The sequence below is a fragment of the Athene noctua genome, chromosome 5, assembly GCF_965140245.1.
Source record: "Athene noctua chromosome 5, bAthNoc1.hap1.1, whole genome shotgun sequence".
NCBI lineage: Eukaryota > Metazoa > Chordata > Aves > Strigiformes > Strigidae > Athene > Athene noctua.
Window position 1 is genome coordinate 26293098 of NC_134041.1, and position 22446 is coordinate 26315543.

Consider the following 22446-nt stretch of genomic DNA (forward strand, 5'->3'; position numbering starts at 1 on the left):
TGCACAATGAAATCAGTCACAAGCCATAACCATTTACCACCAGAGGTAAAGCAGGGGAAACAAACACTCCTCCTTTGTTGAATCAACTAACTCTTGGCCTAGATGTGTTCGTCTCATGTTGAATTCTGAGACAATTTCCCTGACAGAAAGATCTCTGCGTTATAGGGCTGGATATCTTACCAGACCGGTGATATGTGGCCTTTACACAAGCCTCTTTAAGCAAGCCAACAGTGCTCTGAAATTTCAAAGGAAGCAACATCTATGCTGCCCACAGCCTCCCCCAGTACCGAATCCTGACTGGGGCTTCCTGTGCAAAATAACAGTGAAGAAACACACTTACGTCCCCAGGACTGGTTTGGATTCAGAGGAATCCTGGCTTACATCCTCTTCACAGCCTGAGGGCTCTGGGTTTCCGCACCTGAAAAAATGAGACGGGTGTTTAGAGGAACTCCTACTGAATAAAAGCAAAATCCTAAATAGCATAATTCATATACAAGTCTCATCAACAACTAAAAAGCTCAAACTACAAATATGGAATCTAACACTTGGGCAAAACTAAGGAGCTTGAAGATTATTTCACTTAGGAGGAAACAAGTCCTCAAGAGACAGACAGTTCACTTACATGAAGCAGCCTGCACACAGGAGGAATCAACCAAAACATTTTCCTTGCTCACAGGTCCAAGACCCTTTCTGCCTGTTTGCACTCCATCCTTGCCCAGAGCAATATTCCAGGGCGCAATGAGGCTGCAACACAACCACTTTCTCCAACGCAGCTTCTCTTTCTCTAGTAGTTGCCATTTCTTCCTACTCCAAGAGGGATTTCCCACAAAGTTCTCGAGGTGACAAGTGCCCACTTGTGCCAAAACTACTGACACACTTGTCACGAGTGGGAAGGGCCCACGGCACTCTGAAAATTACCACTGGGAAAGAGGAAACCATGGGCACGACTCCAAAAGTGCAAAGCAAAATCTCTCACCTACACAGGCAGCGCATGTGCCTCGAAGGCAGGATTATGCCCTTCATTCTCAACGGCAGTGCCCCCTGTTTCAGACATACAGCTCCATAACGGAGTTCATGGTTCCTTACAGCCAGCTTTCATGAATGAAAGCGGACAATTACGCACAGTCCAGAATAAGGCAAGCTGATTTTACGCATTCTGTGCCCAACTAAGGGTGTCAGGCACCTGAAATTAATCTGAACAGTCAGAGGAGAGTAAGTGCATCTTTAAGTGCTTGTGCTACAACATCCTCGTAACATCAGATAGAGAACACCTAGCGGGCTGCCAGTTTGTGTCCAGGAGGTTCATGTCAGAACTCTTAACAAAGTCATCCAAAATGTTTCAAAGGACAAAAAGAAGAGGTGGAAGTATCAGTCTAAGGCTTCACACGCAAGAATCCCAGGTCTGTACAGATAGCGTTTGCAATTCAAAGAAAAATTCCATTCAATTCAACTCACTATTTATTTATTCCAACTTTTTCTGTTAAAAACGTGTCTTTTATAAAAGTCAGTAAAATAAATCATACACAAAATATTACTGGCTAAAAGGGACAATCTATACGCACACAGCTGTTGGCTCCTCTGATAAATCTGTGCCTCTTTGGCAATTTACAGGCCTAGGAAGCAAGACACTCTCACGACACACTGTCACTTGGCAAGTCAGCTCCTCTTTAAAGTTACTAGCACCCCCACAAACTTGCTGTCCTTTCGTATTTTATTCTTCAAAGATACCTGTGCCCGAAACATAGAATCCAAAACTGAGGGTATAGGAAGAATTACCCATTCAGAAGAATGAATTCCTCAACAGTTTTACATTCTTGGATACGTGCACTGTCAATTTGTATTGCTCCCCGTGCTCTATGTCAGAATTAGTACAGACTGAGAGGTAAAGCTCACGGTAGTAAATCTAACTGTACGGTCTGCTCCCCAGGGTGGCTGCTCTTTCCTCGTCTGACTTCTTACCTGGCTGCAAAGTTACTGCACTTGAGCAACCACAGCTATTATCACAATCACAGCAGGACTGGCACTTAGGCATTTCAACATCGCTATTAATTGAGCCACATAACGTCCCTACAAAGCAAGTAGGATCATACCCCTTTCCTGACACAAAAGAAAAGCACAGATGGCTTATCCGTGCCTTGTTCCTTACCTACCTAAGCGGGAGAGCCAAAATCAAAAGCTAGGAGTTCTTACGCTACTCCTCTGTTCTGATTACTATAGGCCAGAACAACTGATTCTGTACATCATGGAGTCATAAGTGCTGCTGCGGGCACGAGGGGTGGTGACTTACAGGTATTGCTGTCAGGGAAAGCGGGGGAAGATGTTCAGGAAAGAAGAAACCGTCTTCTAGAGAAGCCGATCTCATGAGCTCCACTGCCATCAGAAAAACAGCTGAGATGACCAAGTGACAACAGCCCTGGTTTGCAGCAGGTCCTATCCACTTCACCAAACGCTTAGGGCCGCGCTCTGTAGTTAGCTGTGAGAGCTTAGCCCTCCAATGGCCGTATTTTTCACATCTACAGAAACCTTCCCTGATACCTGTTCCAATAACCCCACTTCACAAAACCCTCGTGCAATAACGGTATCCCACACTCCCACTGATATTCCATGAAGGGCCATGCTCTCAGTAAAAACCTCTGACCACAAGCATCCAGCCAGACACACTGATGTGTCAGCTCAAAGAACATCTGTACTCTGTGCTCCTGACAACCAGGCACTTGGCTTTTAAAGTTCAAATCCTCAAAAAGACAGATATAGTGGCTCAGGTCTATCCTGTTAATAGCTGCAAAATGGACAAGCATACCAGGAGGACCTCTCCTTCCTCAAGTTACGAGATCACGAGAGGAGTTCAAATATGAACACAGATTTCACATGTAGACAATGAGCTCCCACAAGGCTCTCAAACGAGGCTGTGCCACAAGCGCACTCAAGCCCTGGCACGGGACTTGCAGGTCTATTCTGAGATACATAAACACACTGAGTGTTCTCCATCTCATAACCAAGCTCCTTTGGGTCCATGACACGGCAGTTGGGGGACTAATCCCAACCTGATTTACACTGGTGAAATTATTCTCCTCATCCCCAGTACAAATGCTTCATCTATTCTGCAGGAAGGGTACTGCTGTAGCTCATATTCTGTGCCTGGACTGACTGGGAAAGGGGAAAGTCAAATGGGTTGCCCAAAGCTGGAAGAGACCCTGGAGCTCATTTTGCATGGCAGTGTGGGAACCTGCTGGCTGCCTACTACTGCCTCTACCCATTACAGAACACTGCCTTCTTGGTGCTTGTGATGAATTTTTAACTACCAGCTGTTCTTTGATGACTTCTCATGGCAAAGGGGAGGAAAATACTGATAGCTCTCTGTCACAGCAGCCAGGAAAAAAAATCAGAGAATTGAGCTCCCACGTTGAGTCTCATGGGGCAAGAGGAACAGCCCAAATCAGTAGAGCTTCTAGCTTGCTGTCCTTGCTAAGTGCTAAAAAAAACCAAACCTAACAAGCGATAACATGTGTTTCTAACTAAAGCCTCAGAGAGTCCTGTGTCATTTACAGACATTAATTAAGCTCTACATCTCTTCTTGTCAGAGACAGCTACTGAAATGCTCACAGCCAAGGAGCTTTTACCAATTTATCTCTGGTGCTTAAGCAAAACAGTTGCTGCGTGAGTGACGGAAGGCAAAGCGACCTCACTGTCCAACCAATCCATTCAGACAACGGAGGACAGGAAGGTGTTCAGTATGTTAACGGCACATTTCTGGACTGGGGATGCTTGAACCCTTTTAAGCCAGACTCAAAACCCCCCTAATCCCAACACACAAGCCATCAGAAAAGCAGGGAGGTAAGCAGTGGGAAGACCACGCTCGGTATTGTAGAACAGAATTGAATCGACAGTCTGCCTGAATCTCAGGAATTAAAACAGTGCAGCGTATTTCTCAGTCTTGATCGGACTGTGTGACATGTGGACATGACAGAAGAGTTCCACATTTTTCTTCCACCTCAAAACAAAAGGAAGCTAAAGGCTTCTTCTTCAGTGACGCCTTGAGAAGTCAGTGCACTGATAAAAAAAACTAAGGTCTTCTTAACTGGTGGAAGCTGAGACATTCATAGAAAAACAATCCTCAGTAACGCTGACAAGAATAGAGCATCTTCATACTGTAATCAAATATAACGTTGCAGCTACTCTTCACCGCCACAATGCATGCAAACCACAGATCACACCGCTGTCAAAGAACAAATGCTGAAGACCTAAGGCACATTTTTACACCCGACATCTACAGATAAAATCCACGTTCATATGGTGCTAGGAGGATAAGAAAACCCCTTTTTCACCCCTTTAACTGCACTTCAAAACAGCTTTGCTCTTTTACTTGCAAATTCGGATGACTTCAGAATCTAAATCTCACTCTAAAAGCAACACTGTAGATCACAGGGGCACTAGTGGCAAAGAAACACGCATACACACGCTGCCTGAAACAACCCCAGCTTCGGTCTGCAGACACTGCTGTCATGCACAATGAAATCAGTCACAAGCCATAACCATTTACCACCAGAGGTAAAGCAGGGGAAACAAACACTCCTCCTTTGTTGAATCAACTAACTCTTGGCCTAGATGTGTTCGTCTCATGTTGAATTCTGAGACAATTTCCCTGACAGAAAGATCTCTGCGTTATAGGGCTGGATATCTTACCAGACCGGTGATATGTGGCCTTTACACAAGCCTCTTTAAGCAAGCCAACAGTGCTCTGAAATTTCAAAGGAAGCAACATCTATGCTGCCCACAGCCTCCCCCAGTACCGAATCCTGACTGGGGCTTCCTGTGCAAAATAACAGTGAAGAAACACACTTACGTCCCCAGGACTGGTTTGGATTCAGAGGAATCCTGGCTTACATCTTCTTCACAGCCTGAGGGCTCTGGGTTTCCGCACCTGAAAAAATGAGACGGGTGTTTAGAGGAACTCCTACTGAATAAAAGCAAAATCCTAAATAGCATAATTCATATACAAGTCTCATCAACAACTAAAAAGCTCAAACTACAAATATGGAATCTAACACTTGGGCAAAACTAAGGAGCTTGAAGATTATTTCACTTAGGAGGAAACAAGTCCTCAAGAGACAGACAGTTCACTTACATGAAGCAGCCTGCACACAGGAGGAATCAACCAAAACATTTTCCTTGCTCACAGGTCCAAGACCCTTTCTGCCTGTTTGCACTCCATCCTTGCCCAGAGCAATATTCCAGGGCGCAATGAGGCTGCAACACAACCACTTTCTCCAACGCAGCTTCTCTTTCTCTAGTAGTTGCCATTTCTTCCTACTCCAAGAGGGATTTCCCACAAAGTTCTCGAGGTGACAAGTGCCCACTTGTGCCAAAACTACTGACACACTTGTCACGAGTGGGAAGGGCCCACGGCACTCTGAAAATTACCACTGGGAAAGAGGAAACCATGGGCACGACTCCAAAAGTGCAAAGCAAAATCTCTCACCTACACAGGCAGCGCATGTGCCTCGAAGGCAGGATTATGCCCTTCATTCTCAACGGCAGTGCCCCCTGTTTCAGACATACAGCTCCATAACGGAGTTCATGGTTCCTTACAGCCAGCTTTCATGAATGAAAGCGGACAATTACGCACAGTCCAGAATAAGGCAAGCTGATTTTACGCATTCTGTGCCCAACTAAGGGTGTCAGGCACCTGAAATTAATCTGAACAGTCAGAGGAGAGTAAGTGCATCTTTAAGTGCTTGTGCTACAACATCCTCGTAACATCAGATAGAGAACACCTAGCGGGCTGCCAGTTTGTGTCCAGGAGGTTCATGTCAGAACTCTTAACAAAGTCATCCAAAATGTTTCAAAGGACAAAAAGAAGAGGTGGAAGTATCAGTCTAAGGCTTCACACGCAAGAATCCCAGGTCTGTACAGATAGCGTTTGCAATTCAAAGAAAAATTCCATTCAATTCAACTCACTATTTATTTATTCCAACTTTTTCTGTTAAAAACGTGTCTTTTATAAAAGTCAGTAAAATAAATCATACACAAAATATTACTGGCTAAAAGGGACAATCTATACGCACACAGCTGTTGGCTCCTCTGATAAATCTGTGCCTCTTTGGCAATTTACAGGCCTAGGAAGCAAGACACTCTCACGACACACTGTCACTTGGCAAGTCAGCTCCTCTTTAAAGTTACTAGCACCCCCACAAACTTGCTGTCCTTTCGTATTTTATTCTTCAAAGATACCTGTGCCCGAAACATAGAATCCAAAACTGAGGGTATAGGAAGAATTACCCGTTCAGAAGAATGAATTCCTCAACAGTTTTACATTCTTGGATACGTGCACTGTCAATTTGTATTGCTCCCCGTGCTCTATGTCAGAATTAGTACAGACTGAGAGGTAAAGCTCACGGTAGTAAATCTAACTGTACGGTCTGCTCCCCAGGGTGGCTGCTCTTTCCTCGTCTGACTTCTTACCTGGCTGCAAAGTTACTGCACTTGAGCAACCACAGCTATTATCACAATCACAGCAGGACTGGCACTTAGGCATTTCAACATCGCTATTAATTGAGCCACATAACGTCCCTACAAAGCAAGTAGGATCATACCCCTTTCCTGACACAAAAGAAAAGCACAGATGGCTTATCCGTGCCTTGTTCCTTACCTACCTAAGCGGGAGAGCCAAAATCAAAAGCTAGGAGTTCTTACGCTACTCCTCTGTTCTGATTACTATAGGCCAGAACAACTGATTCTGTACATCATGGAGTCATAAGTGCTGCTGCGGGCACGAGGGGTGGTGACTTACAGGTATTGCTGTCAGGGAAAGCGGGGGAAGATGTTCAGGAAAGAAGAAACCGTCTTCTAGAGAAGCCGATCTCATGAGCTCCACTGCCATCAGAAAAACAGCTGAGATGACCAAGTGACAACAGCCCTGGTTTGCAGCAGGTCCTATCCACTTCACCAAACGCTTAGGGCCGCGCTCTGTAGTTAGCTGTGAGAGCTTAGCCCTCCAATGGCCGTATTTTTCACATCTACAGAAACCTTCCCTGATACCTGTTCCAATAACCCCACTTCACAAAACCCTCGTGCAATAACGGTATCCCACACTCCCACTGATATTCCATGAAGGGCCATGCTCTCAGTAAAAACCTCTGACCACAAGCATCCAGCCAGACACACTGATGTGTCAGCTCAAAGAACATCTGTACTCTGTGCTCCTGACAACCAGGCACTTGGCTTTTAAAGTTCAAATCCTCAAAAAGACAGATATAGTGGCTCAGGTCTATCCTGTTAATAGCTGCAAAATGGACAAGCATACCAGGAGGACCTCTCCTTCCTCAAGTTACGAGATCACGAGAGGAGTTCAAATATGAACACAGATTTCACATGTAGACAATGAGCTCCCACAAGGCTCTCAAACGAGGCTGTGCCACAAGCGCACTCAAGCCCTGGCACGGGACTTGCAGGTCTATTCTGAGATACATAAACACACTGAGTGTTCTCCATCTCATAACCAAGCTCCTTTGGGTCCATGACACGGCAGTTGGGGGACTAATCCCAACCTGATTTACACTGGTGAAATTATTCTCCTCATCCCCAGTACAAATGCTTCATCTATTCTGCAGGAAGGGTACTGCTGTAGCTCATATTCTGTGCCTGGACTGACTGGGAAAGGGGAAAGTCAAATGGGTTGCCCAAAGCTGGAAGAGACCCTGGAGCTCATTTTGCATGGCAGTGTGGGAACCTGCTGGCTGCCTACTACTGCCTCTACCCATTACAGAACACTGCCTTCTTGGTGCTTGTGATGAATTTTTAACTACCAGCTGTTCTTTGATGACTTCTCATGGCAAAGGGGAGGAAAATACTGATAGCTCTCTGTCACAGCAGCCAGGAAAAAAAATCAGAGAATTGAGCTCCCACGTTGAGTCTCATGGGGCAAGAGGAACAGCCCAAATCAGTAGAGCTTCTAGCTTGCTGTCCTTGCTAAGTGCTAAAAAAAACCAAACCTAACAAGCGATAACATGTGTTTCTAACTAAAGCCTCAGAGAGTCCTGTGTCATTTACAGACATTAATTAAGCTCTACATCTCTTCTTGTCAGAGACAGCTACTGAAATGCTCACAGCCAAGGAGCTTTTACCAATTTATCTCTGGTGCTTAAGCAAAACAGTTGCTGCGTGAGTGACGGAAGGCAAAGCGACCTCACTGTCCAACCAATCCATTCAGACAACGGAGGACAGGAAGGTGTTCAGTATGTTAACGGCACATTTCTGGACTGGGGATGCTTGAACCCTTTTAAGCCAGACTCAAAACCCCCCTAATCCCAACACACAAGCCATCAGAAAAGCAGGGAGGTAAGCAGTGGGAAGACCACGCTCGGTATTGTAGAACAGAATTGAATCGACAGTCTGCCTGAATCTCAGGAATTAAAACAGTGCAGCGTATTTCTCAGTCTTGATCGGACTGTGTGACATGTGGACATGACAGAAGAGTTCCACATTTTTCTTCCACCTCAAAACAAAAGGAAGCTAAAGGCTTCTTCTTCAGTGACGCCTTGAGAAGTCAGTGCACTGATAAAAAAAACTAAGGTCTTCTTAACTGGTGGAAGCTGAGACATTCATAGAAAAACAATCCTCAGTAACGCTGACAAGAATAGAGCATCTTCATACTGTAATCAAATATAACGTTGCAGCTACTCTTCACCGCCACAATGCATGCAAACCACAGATCACACCGCTGTCAAAGAACAAATGCTGAAGACCTAAGGCACATTTTTACACCCGACATCTACAGATAAAATCCACGTTCATATGGTGCTAGGAGGATAAGAAAACCCCTTTTTCACCCCTTTAACTGCACTTCAAAACAGCTTTGCTCTTTTACTTGCAAATTCGGATGACTTCAGAATCTAAATCTCACTCTAAAAGCAACACTGTAGATCACAGGGGCACTAGTGGCAAAGAAACACGCATACACACGCTGCCTGAAACAACCCCAGCTTCGGTCTGCAGACACTGCTGTCATGCACAATGAAATCAGTCACAAGCCATAACCATTTACCACCAGAGGTAAAGCAGGGGAAACAAACACTCCTCCTTTGTTGAATCAACTAACTCTTGGCCTAGATGTGTTCGTCTCATGTTGAATTCTGAGACAATTTCCCTGACAGAAAGATCTCTGCGTTATAGGGCTGGATATCTTACCAGACCGGTGATATGTGGCCTTTACACAAGCCTCTTTAAGCAAGCCAACAGTGCTCTGAAATTTCAAAGGAAGCAACATCTATGCTGCCCACAGCCTCCCCCAGTACCGAATCCTGACTGGGGCTTCCTGTGCAAAATAACAGTGAAGAAACACACTTACGTCCCCAGGACTGGTTTGGATTCAGAGGAATCCTGGCTTACATCTTCTTCACAGCCTGAGGGCTCTGGGTTTCCGCACCTGAAAAAATGAGACGGGTGTTTAGAGGAACTCCTACTGAATAAAAGCAAAATCCTAAATAGCATAATTCATATACAAGTCTCATCAACAACTAAAAAGCTCAAACTACAAATATGGAATCTAACACTTGGGCAAAACTAAGGAGCTTGAAGATTATTTCACTTAGGAGGAAACAAGTCCTCAAGAGACAGACAGTTCACTTACATGAAGCAGCCTGCACACAGGAGGAATCAACCAAAACATTTTCCTTGCTCACAGGTCCAAGACCCTTTCTGCCTGTTTGCACTCCATCCTTGCCCAGAGCAATATTCCAGGGCGCAATGAGGCTGCAACACAACCACTTTCTCCAACGCAGCTTCTCTTTCTCTAGTAGTTGCCATTTCTTCCTACTCCAAGAGGGATTTCCCACAAAGTTCTCGAGGTGACAAGTGCCCACTTGTGCCAAAACTACTGACACACTTGTCACGAGTGGGAAGGGCCCACGGCACTCTGAAAATTACCACTGGGAAAGAGGAAACCATGGGCACGACTCCAAAAGTGCAAAGCAAAATCTCTCACCTACACAGGCAGCGCATGTGCCTCGAAGGCAGGATTATGCCCTTCATTCTCAACGGCAGTGCCCCCTGTTTCAGACATACAGCTCCATAACGGAGTTCATGGTTCCTTACAGCCAGCTTTCATGAATGAAAGCGGACAATTACGCACAGTCCAGAATAAGGCAAGCTGATTTTACGCATTCTGTGCCCAACTAAGGGTGTCAGGCACCTGAAATTAATCTGAACAGTCAGAGGAGAGTAAGTGCATCTTTAAGTGCTTGTGCTACAACATCCTCGTAACATCAGATAGAGAACACCTAGCGGGCTGCCAGTTTGTGTCCAGGAGGTTCATGTCAGAACTCTTAACAAAGTCATCCAAAATGTTTCAAAGGACAAAAAGAAGAGGTGGAAGTATCAGTCTAAGGCTTCACACGCAAGAATCCCAGGTCTGTACAGATAGCGTTTGCAATTCAAAGAAAAATTCCATTCAATTCAACTCACTATTTATTTATTCCAACTTTTTCTGTTAAAAACGTGTCTTTTATAAAAGTCAGTAAAATAAATCATACACAAAATATTACTGGCTAAAAGGGACAATCTATACGCACACAGCTGTTGGCTCCTCTGATAAATCTGTGCCTCTTTGGCAATTTACAGGCCTAGGAAGCAAGACACTCTCACGACACACTGTCACTTGGCAAGTCAGCTCCTCTTTAAAGTTACTAGCACCCCCACAAACTTGCTGTCCTTTCGTATTTTATTCTTCAAAGATACCTGTGCCCGAAACATAGAATCCAAAACTGAGGGTATAGGAAGAATTACCCGTTCAGAAGAATGAATTCCTCAACAGTTTTACATTCTTGGATACGTGCACTGTCAATTTGTATTGCTCCCCGTGCTCTATGTCAGAATTAGTACAGACTGAGAGGTAAAGCTCACGGTAGTAAATCTAACTGTACGGTCTGCTCCCCAGCGTGGCTGCTCTTTCCTCGTCTGACTTCTTACCTGGCTGCAAAGTTACTGCACTTGAGCAACCACAGCTATTATCACAATCACAGCAGGACTGGCACTTAGGCATTTCAACATCGCTATTAATTGAGCCACATAACGTCCCTACAAAGCAAGTAGGATCATACCCCTTTCCTGACACAAAAGAAAAGCACAGATGGCTTATCCGTGCCTTGTTCCTTACCTACCTAAGCGGGAGAGCCAAAATCAAAAGCTAGGAGTTCTTACGCTACTCCTCTGTTCTGATTACTATAGGCCAGAACAACTGATTCTGTACATCATGGAGTCATAAGTGCTGCTGCGGGCACGAGGGGTGGTGACTTACAGGTATTGCTGTCAGGGAAAGCGGGGGAAGATGTTCAGGAAAGAAGAAACCGTCTTCTAGAGAAGCCGATCTCATGAGCTCCACTGCCATCAGAAAAACAGCTGAGATGACCAAGTGACAACAGCCCTGGTTTGCAGCAGGTCCTATCCACTTCACCAAACGCTTAGGGCCGCGCTCTGTAGTTAGCTGTGAGAGCTTAGCCCTCCAATGGCCGTATTTTTCACATCTACAGAAACCTTCCCTGATACCTGTTCCAATAACCCCACTTCACAAAACCCTCGTGCAATAACGGTATCCCACACTCCCACTGATATTCCATGAAGGGCCATGCTCTCAGTAAAAACCTCTGACCACAAGCATCCAGCCAGACACACTGATGTGTCAGCTCAAAGAACATCTGTACTCTGTGCTCCTGACAACCAGGCACTTGGCTTTTAAAGTTCAAATCCTCAAAAAGACAGATATAGTGGCTCAGGTCTATCCTGTTAATAGCTGCAAAATGGACAAGCATACCAGGAGGACCTCTCCTTCCTCAAGTTACGAGATCACGAGAGGAGTTCAAATATGAACACAGATTTCACATGTAGACAATGAGCTCCCACAAGGCTCTCAAACGAGGCTGTGCCACAAGCGCACTCAAGCCCTGGCACGGGACTTGCAGGTCTATTCTGAGATACATAAACACACTGAGTGTTCTCCATCTCATAACCAAGCTCCTTTGGGTCCATGACACGGCAGTTGGGGGACTAATCCCAACCTGATTTACACTGGTGAAATTATTCTCCTCATCCCCAGTACAAATGCTTCATCTATTCTGCAGGAAGGGTACTGCTGTAGCTCATATTCTGTGCCTGGACTGACTGGGAAAGGGGAAAGTCAAATGGGTTGCCCAAAGCTGGAAGAGACCCTGGAGCTCATTTTGCATGGCAGTGTGGGAACCTGCTGGCTGCCTACTACTGCCTCTACCCATTACAGAACACTGCCTTCTTGGTGCTTGTGATGAATTTTTAACTACCAGCTGTTCTTTGATGACTTCTCATGGCAAAGGGGAGGAAAATACTGATAGCTCTCTGTCACAGCAGCCAGGAAAAAAAATCAGAGAATTGAGCTCCCACGTTGAGTCTCATGGGGCAAGAGGAACAGCCCAAATCAGTAGAGCTTCTAGCTTGCTGTCCTTGCTAAGTGCTAAAAAAAAACAAACCTAACAAGCGATAACATGTGTTTCTAACTAAAGCCTCAGAGAGTCCTGTGTCATTTACAGACATTAATTAAGCTCTACATCTCTTCTTGTCAGAGACAGCTACTGAAATGCTCACAGCCAAGGAGCTTTTACCAATTTATCTCTGGTGCTTAAGCAAAACAGTTGCTGCGTGAGTGACGGAAGGCAAAGCGACCTCACTGTCCAACCAATCCATTCAGACAACGGAGGACAGGAAGGTGTTCAGTATGTTAACGGCACAGTTCTGGACTGGGGATGCTTGAACCCTTTTAAGCCAGACTCAAAACCCCCCTAATCCCAACACACAAGCCATCAGAAAAGCAGGGAGGTAAGCAGTGGGAAGACCACGCTCGGTATTGTAGAACAGAATTGAATCGACAGTCTGCCTGAATCTCAGGAATTAAAACAGTGCAGCGTATTTCTCAGTCTTGATCGGACTGTGTGACATGTGGACATGACAGAAGAGTTCCACATTTTTCTTCCACCTCAAAACAAAAGGAAGCTAAAGGCTTCTTCTTCAGTGACGCCTTGAGAAGTCAGTGCACTGATAAAAAAAACTAAGGTCTTCTTAACTGGTGGAAGCTGAGACATTCATAGAAAAACAATCCTCAGTAACGCTGACAAGAATAGAGCATCTTCATACTGTAATCAAATATAACGTTGCAGCTACTCTTCACCGCCACAATGCATGCAAACCACAGATCACACCGCTGTCAAAGAACAAATGCTGAAGACCTAAGGCACATTTTTACACCCGACATCTACAGATAAAATCCACGTTCATATGGTGCTAGGAGGATAAGAAAACCCCTTTTTCACCCCTTTAACTGCACTTCAAAACAGCTTTGCTCTTTTACTTGCAAATTCAGATGACTTCAGAATCTAAATCTCACTCTAAAAGCAACACTGTAGATCACAGGGGCACTAGTGGCAAAGAAACACGCATACACACGCTGCCTGAAACAACCCCAGCTTCGGTCTGCAGACACTGCTGTCATGCACAATGAAATCAGTCACAAGCCATAACCATTTACCACCAGAGGTAAAGCAGGGGAAACAAACACTCCTCCTTTGTTGAATCAACTAACTCTTGGCCTAGATGTGTTCGTCTCATGTTGAATTCTGAGACAATTTCCCTGACAGAAAGATCTCTGCGTTATAGGGCTGGATATCTTACCAGACCGGTGATATGTGGCCTTTACACAAGCCTCTTTAAGCAAGCCAACAGTGCTCTGAAATTTCAAAGGAAGCAACATCTATGCTGCCCACAGCCTCCCCCAGTACCGAATCCTGACTGGGGCTTCCTGTGCAAAATAACAGTGAAGAAACACACTTACGTCCCCAGGACTGGTTTGGATTCAGAGGAATCCTGGCTTACATCTTCTTCACAGCCTGAGGGCTCTGGGTTTCCGCACCTGAAAAAATGAGACGGGTGTTTAGAGGAACTCCTACTGAATAAAAGCAAAATCCTAAATAGCATAATTCATATACAAGTCTCATCAACAACTAAAAAGCTCAAACTACAAATATGGAATCTAACACTTGGGCAAAACTAAGGAGCTTGAAGATTATTTCACTTAGGAGGAAACAAGTCCTCAAGAGACAGACAGTTCACTTACATGAAGCAGCCTGCACACAGGAGGAATCAACCAAAACATTTTCCTTGCTCACAGGTCCAAGACCCTTTCTGCCTGTTTGCACTCCATCCTTGCCCAGAGCAATATTCCAGGGCGCAATGAGGCTGCAACACAACCACTTTCTCCAACGCAGCTTCTCTTTCTCTAGTAGTTGCCATTTCTTCCTACTCCAAGAGGGATTTCCCACAAAGTTCTCGAGGTGACAAGTGCCCACTTGTGCCAAAACTACTGACACACTTGTCACGAGTGGGAAGGGCCCACGGCACTCTGAAAATTACCACTGGGAAAGAGGAAACCATGGGCACGACTCCAAAAGTGCAAAGCAAAATCTCTCACCTACACAGGCAGCGCATGTGCCTCGAAGGCAGGATTATGCCCTTCATTCTCAACGGCAGTGCCCCCTGTTTCAGACATACAGCTCCATAACGGAGTTCATGGTTCCTTACAGCCAGCTTTCATGAATGAAAGCGGACAATTACGCACAGTCCAGAATAAGGCAAGCTGATTTTACGCATTCTGTGCCCAACTAAGGGTGTCAGGCACCTGAAATTAATCTGAACAGTCAGAGGAGAGTAAGTGCATCTTTAAGTGCTTGTGCTACAACATCCTCGTAACATCAGATAGAGAACACCTAGCGGGCTGCCAGTTTGTGTCCAGGAGGTTCATGTCAGAACTCTTAACAAAGTCATCCAAAATGTTTCAAAGGACAAAAAGAAGAGGTGGAAGTATCAGTCTAAGGCTTCACACGCAAGAATCCCAGGTCTGTACAGATAGCGTTTGCAATTCAAAGAAAAATTCCATTCAATTCAACTCACTATTTATTTATTCCAACTTTTTCTGTTAAAAACGTGTCTTTTATAAAAGTCAGTAAAATAAATCATACACAAAATATTACTGGCTAAAAGGGACAATCTATACGCACACAGCTGTTGGCTCCTCTGATAAATCTGTGCCTCTTTGGCAATTTACAGGCCTAGGAAGCAAGACACTCTCACGACACACTGTCACTTGGCAAGTCAGCTCCTCTTTAAAGTTACTAGCACCCCCACAAACTTGCTGTCCTTTCGTATTTTATTCTTCAAAGATACCTGTGCCCGAAACATAGAATCCAAAACTGAGGGTATAGGAAGAATTACCCGTTCAGAAGAATGAATTCCTCAACAGTTTTACATTCTTGGATACGTGCACTGTCAATTTGTATTGCTCCCCGTGCTCTATGTCAGAATTAGTACAGACTGAGAGGTAAAGCTCACGGTAGTAAATCTAACTGTACGGTCTGCTCCCCAGCGTGGCTGCTCTTTCCTCGTCTGACTTCTTACCTGGCTGCAAAGTTACTGCACTTGAGCAACCACAGCTATTATCACAATCACAGCAGGACTGGCACTTAGGCATTTCAACATCGCTATTAATTGAGCCACATAACGTCCCTACAAAGCAAGTAGGATCATACCCCTTTCCTGACACAAAAGAAAAGCACAGATGGCTTATCCGTGCCTTGTTCCTTACCTACCTAAGCGGGAGAGCCAAAATCAAAAGCTAGGAGTTCTTACGCTACTCCTCTGTTCTGATTACTATAGGCCAGAACAACTGATTCTGTACATCATGGAGTCATAAGTGCTGCTGCGGGCACGAGGGGTGGTGACTTACAGGTATTGCTGTCAGGGAAAGCGGGGGAAGATGTTCAGGAAAGAAGAAACCGTCTTCTAGAGAAGCCGATCTCATGAGCTCCACTGCCATCAGAAAAACAGCTGAGATGACCAAGTGACAACAGCCCTGGTTTGCAGCAGGTCCTATCCACTTCACCAAACGCTTAGGGCCGCGCTCTGTAGTTAGCTGTGAGAGCTTAGCCCTCCAATGGCCGTATTTTTCACATCTACAGAAACCTTCCCTGATACCTGTTCCAATAACCCCACTTCACAAAACCCTCGTGCAATAACGGTATCCCACACTCCCACTGATATTCCATGAAGGGCCATGCTCTCAGTAAAAACCTCTGACCACAAGCATCCAGCCAGACACACTGATGTGTCAGCTCAAAGAACATCTGTACTCTGTGCTCCTGACAACCAGGCACTTGGCTTTTAAAGTTCAAATCCTCAAAAAGACAGATATAGTGGCTCAGGTCTATCCTGTTAATAGCTGCAAAATGGACAAGCATACCAGGAGGACCTCTCCTTCCTCAAGTTACGAGATCACGAGAGGAGTTCAAATATGAACACAGATTTCACATGTAGACAATGAGCTCCCACAAGGCTCTCAAACGAGGCTGTGCCACAAGCGCACTCAAGCCCTGGCACGGGACTTGCAGGTCTATTCTGAGATACATAAACACACTGAGTGTTCTCCATCTCATAACCAAGCTCCTTTGGGTCCATGACACGGCAGTTGGGGGACTAATCCCAACCTGATTTACACTGGTGAAATTATTCTCCTCATCCCCAGTACAAATGCTTCATCTATTCTGCAGGAAGGGTACTGCTGTAGCTCATATTCTGTGCCTGGACTGACTGGGAAAGGGGAAAGTCAAATGGGTTGCCCAAAGCTGGAAGAGACCCTGGAGCTCATTTTGCATGGCAGTGTGGGAACCTGCTGGCTGCCTACTACTGCCTCTACCCATTACAGAACACTGCCTTCTTGGTGCTTGTGATGAATTTTTAACTACCAGCTGTTCTTTGATGACTTCTCATGGCAAAGGGGAGGAAAATACTGATAGCTCTCTGTCACAGCAGCCAGGAAAAAAAATCAGAGAATTGAGCTCCCACGTTGAGTCTCATGGGGCAAGAGGAACAGCCCAAATCAGTAGAGCTTCTAGCTTGCTGTCCTTGCTAAGTGCTAAAAAAAACCAAACCTAACAAGCGATAACATGTGTTTCTAACTAAAGCCTCAGAGAGTCCTGTGTCATTTACAGACATTAATTAAGCTCTACATCTCTTCTTGTCAGAGACAGCTACTGAAATGCTCACAGCCAAGGAGCTTTTACCAATTTATCTCTGGTGCTTAAGCAAAACAGTTGCTGCGTGAGTGACGGAAGGCAAAGCGACCTCACTGTCCAACCAATCCATTCAGACAACGGAGGACAGGAAGGTGTTCAGTATGTTAACGGCACATTTCTGGACTGGGGATGCTTGAACCCTTTTAAGCCAGACTCAAAACCCCCCTAATCCCAACACACAAGCCATCAGAAAAGCAGGGAGGTAAGCAGTGGGAAGACCACGCTCGGTATTGTAGAACAGAATTGAATCGACAGTCTGCCTGAATCTCAGGAATTAAAACAGTGCAGCGTATTTCTCAGTCTTGATCGGACTGTGTGACATGTGGACATGACAGAAGAGTTCCACATTTTTCTTCCACCTCAAAACAAAAGGAAGCTAAAGGCTTCTTCTTCAGTGACGCCTTGAGAAGTCAGTGCACTGATAAAAAAAACTAAGGTCTTCTTAACTGGTGGAAGCTGAGACATTCATAGAAAAACAATCCTCAGTAACGCTGACAAGAATAGAGCATCTTCATACTGTAATCAAATATAACGTTGCAGCTACTCTTCACCGCCACAATGCATGCAAACCACAGATCACACCGCTGTCAAAGAACAAATGCTGAAGACCTAAGGCACATTTTTACACCCGACATCTACAGATAAAATCCACGTTCATATGGTGCTAGGAGGATAAGAAAACCCCTTTTTCACCCCTTTAACTGCACTTCAAAACAGCTTTGCTCTTTTACTTGCAAATTCGGATGACTTCAGAATCTAAATCTCACTCTAAAAGCAACACTGTAGATCACAGGGGCACTAGTGGCAAAGAAACACGCATACACACGCTGCCTGAAACAACCCCAGCTTCGGTCTGCAGACACTGCTGTCATGCACAATGAAATCAGTCACAAGCCATAACCATTTACCACCAGAGGTAAAGCAGGGGAAACAAACACTCCTCCTTTGTTGAATCAACTAACTCTTGGCCTAGATGTGTTCGTCTCATGTTGAATTCTGAGACAATTTCCCTGACAGAAAGATCTCTGCGTTATAGGGCTGGATATCTTACCAGACCGGTGATATGTGGCCTTTACACAAGCCTCTTTAAGCAAGCCAACAGTGCTCTGAAATTTCAAAGGAAGCAACATCTATGCTGCCCACAGCCTCCCCCAGTACCGAATCCTGACTGGGGCTTCCTGTGCAAAATAACAGTGAAGAAACACACTTACGTCCCCAGGACTGGTTTGGATTCAGAGGAATCCTGGCTTACATCTTCTTCACAGCCTGAGGGCTCTGGGTTTCCGCACCTGAAAAAATGAGACGGGTGTTTAGAGGAACTCCTACTGAATAAAAGCAAAATCCTAAATAGCATAATTCATATACAAGTCTCATCAACAACTAAAAAGCTCAAACTACAAATATGGAATCTAACACTTGGGCAAAACTAAGGAGCTTGAAGATTATTTCACTTAGGAGGAAACAAGTCCTCAAGAGACAGACAGTTCACTTACATGAAGCAGCCTGCACACAGGAGGAATCAACCAAAACATTTTCCTTGCTCACAGGTCCAAGACCCTTTCTGCCTGTTTGCACTCCATCCTTGCCCAGAGCAATATTCCAGGGCGCAATGAGGCTGCAACACAACCACTTTCTCCAACGCAGCTTCTCTTTCTCTAGTAGTTGCCATTTCTTCCTACTCCAAGAGGGATTTCCCACAAAGTTCTCGAGGTGACAAGTGCCCACTTGTGCCAAAACTACTGACACACTTGTCACGAGTGGGAAGGGCCCACGGCACTCTGAAAATTACCACTGGGAAAGAGGAAACCATGGGCACGACTCCAAAAGTGCAAAGCAAAATCTCTCACCTACACAGGCAGCGCATGTGCCTCGAAGGCAGGATTATGCCCTTCATTCTCAACGGCAGTGCCCCCTGTTTCAGACATACAGCTCCATAACGGAGTTCATGGTTCCTTACAGCCAGCTTTCATGAATGAAAGCGGACAATTACGCACAGTCCAGAATAAGGCAAGCTGATTTTACGCATTCTGTGCCCAACTAAGGGTGTCAGGCACCTGAAATTAATCTGAACAGTCAGAGGAGAGTAAGTGCATCTTTAAGTGCTTGTGCTACAACATCCTCGTAACATCAGATAGAGAACACCTAGCGGGCTGCCAGTTTGTGTCCAGGAGGTTCATGTCAGAACTCTTAACAAAGTCATCCAAAATGTTTCAAAGGACAAAAAGAAGAGGTGGAAGTATCAGTCTAAGGCTTCACACGCAAGAATCCCAGGTCTGTACAGATAGCGTTTGCAATTCAAAGAAAAATTCCATTCAATTCAACTCACTATTTATTTATTCCAACTTTTTCTGTTAAAAACGTGTCTTTTATAAAAGTCAGTAAAATAAATCATACACAAAATATTACTGGCTAAAAGGGACAATCTATACGCACACAGCTGTTGGCTCCTCTGATAAATCTGTGCCTCTTTGGCAATTTACAGGCCTAGGAAGCAAGACACTCTCACGACACACTGTCACTTGGCAAGTCAGCTCCTCTTTAAAGTTACTAGCACCCCCACAAACTTGCTGTCCTTTCGTATTTTATTCTTCAAAGATACCTGTGCCCGAAACATAGAATCCAAAACTGAGGGTATAGGAAGAATTACCCGTTCAGAAGAATGAATTCCTCAACAGTTTTACATTCTTGGATACGTGCACTGTCAATTTGTATTGCTCCCCGTGCTCTATGTCAGAATTAGTACAGACTGAGAGGTAAAGCTCACGGTAGTAAATCTAACTGTACGGTCTGCTCCCCAGCGTGGCTGCTCTTTCCTCGTCTGACTTCTTACCTGGCTGCAAAGTTACTGCACTTGAGCAACCACAGCTATTATCACAATCACAGCAGGACTGGCACTTAGGCATTTCAACATCGCTATTAATTGAGCCACATAACGTCCCTACAAAGCAAGTAGGATCATACCCCTTTCCTGACACAAAAGAAAAGCACAGATGGCTTATCCGTGCCTTGTTCCTTACCTACCTAAGCGGGAGAGCCAAAATCAAAAGCTAGGAGTTCTTACGCTACTCCTCTGTTCTGATTACTATAGGCCAGAACAACTGATTCTGTACATCATGGAGTCATAAGTGCTGCTGCGGGCACGAGGGGTGGTGACTTACAGGTATTGCTGTCAGGGAAAGCGGGGGAAGATGTTCAGGAAAGAAGAAACCGTCTTCTAGAGAAGCCGATCTCATGAGCTCCACTGCCATCAGAAAAACAGCTGAGATGACCAAGTGACAACAGCCCTGGTTTGCAGCAGGTCCTATCCACTTCACCAAACGCTTAGGGCCGCGCTCTGTAGTTAGCTGTGAGAGCTTAGCCCTCCAATGGCCGTATTTTTCACATCTACAGAAACCTTCCCTGATACCTGTTCCAATAACCCCACTTCACAAAACCCTCGTGCAATAACGGTATCCCACACTCCCACTGATATTCCATGAAGGGCCATGCTCTCAGTAAAAACCTCTGACCACAAGCATCCAGCCAGACACACTGATGTGTCAGCTCAAAGAACATCTGTACTCTGTGCTCCTGACAACCAGGCACTTGGCTTTTAAAGTTCAAATCCTCAAAAAGACAGATATAGTGGCTCAGGTCTATCCTGTTAATAGCTGCAAAATGGACAAGCATACCAGGAGGACCTCTCCTTCCTCAAGTTACGAGATCACGAGAGGAGTTCAAATATGAACACAGATTTCACATGTAGACAATGAGCTCCCACAAGGCTCTCAAACGAGGCTGTGCCACAAGCGCACTCAAGCCCTGGCACGGGACTTGCAGGTCTATTCTGAGATACATAAACACACTGAGTGTTCTCCATCTCATAACCAAGCTCCTTTGGGTCCATGACACGGCAGTTGGGGGACTAATCCCAACCTGATTTACACTGGTGAAATTATTCTCCTCATCCCCAGTACAAATGCTTCATCTATTCTGCAGGAAGGGTACTGCTGTAGCTCATATTCTGTGCCTGGACTGACTGGGAAAGGGGAAAGTCAAATGGGTTGCCCAAAGCTGGAAGAGACCCTGGAGCTCATTTTGCATGGCAGTGTGGGAACCTGCTGGCTGCCTACTACTGCCTCTACCCATTACAGAACACTGCCTTCTTGGTGCTTGTGATGAATTTTTAACTACCAGCTGTTCTTTGATGACTTCTCATGGCAAAGGGGAGGAAAATACTGATAGCTCTCTGTCACAGCAGCCAGGAAAAAAAATCAGAGAATTGAGCTCCCACGTTGAGTCTCATGGGGCAAGAGGAACAGCCCAAATCAGTAGAGCTTCTAGCTTGCTGTCCTTGCTAAGTGCTAAAAAAAACCAAACCTAACAAGCGATAACATGTGTTTCTAACTAAAGCCTCAGAGAGTCCTGTGTCATTTACAGACATTAATTAAGCTCTACATCTCTTCTTGTCAGAGACAGCTACTGAAATGCTCACAGCCAAGGAGCTTTTACCAATTTATCTCTGGTGCTTAAGCAAAACAGTTGCTGCGTGAGTGACGGAAGGCAAAGCGACCTCACTGTCCAACCAATCCATTCAGACAACGGAGGACAGGAAGGTGTTCAGTATGTTAACGGCACAGTTCTGGACTGGGGATGCTTGAACCCTTTTAAGCCAGACTCAAAACCCCCCTAATCCCAACACACAAGCCATCAGAAAAGCAGGGAGGTAAGCAGTGGGAAGACCACGCTCGGTATTGTAGAACAGAATTGAATCGACAGTCTGCCTGAATCTCAGGAATTAAAACAGTGCAGCGTATTTCTCAGTCTTGATCGGACTGTGTGACATGTGGACATGACAGAAGAGTTCCACATTTTTCTTCCACCTCAAAACAAAAGGAAGCTAAAGGCTTCTTCTTCAGTGACGCCTTGAGAAGTCAGTGCACTGATAAAAAAAACTAAGGTCTTCTTAACTGGTGGAAGCTGAGACATTCATAGAAAAACAATCCTCAGTAACGCTGACAAGAATAGAGCATCTTCATACTGTAATCAAATATAACGTTGCAGCTACTCTTCACCGCCACAATGCATGCAAACCACAGATCACACCGCTGTCAAAGAACAAATGCTGAAGACCTAAGGCACATTTTTACACCCGACATCTACAGATAAAATCCACGTTCATATGGTGCTAGGAGGATAAGAAAACCCCTTTTTCACCCCTTTAACTGCACTTCAAAACAGCTTTGCTCTTTTACTTGCAAATTCAGATGACTTCAGAATCTAAATCTCACTCTAAAAGCAACACTGTAGATCACAGGGGCACTAG

General features: G+C 45.1%; 1 protein-coding gene across 1 annotated transcript in view; it reads right to left on the bottom strand.

Moving 5' to 3' along the window:
* Positions 1-22446, bottom strand: part of LOC141960990 (ral guanine nucleotide dissociation stimulator-like 1) — a 62499-nt gene that overhangs the window by 29239 nt on the left and 10814 nt on the right. The window contains exon 4 of the mRNA XM_074907425.1: positions 18353-18430. Coding sequence (XP_074763526.1) covers positions 18353-18430 — 78 coding nt within the window. The remainder of the gene's footprint in view (positions 1-18352; positions 18431-22446) is intronic.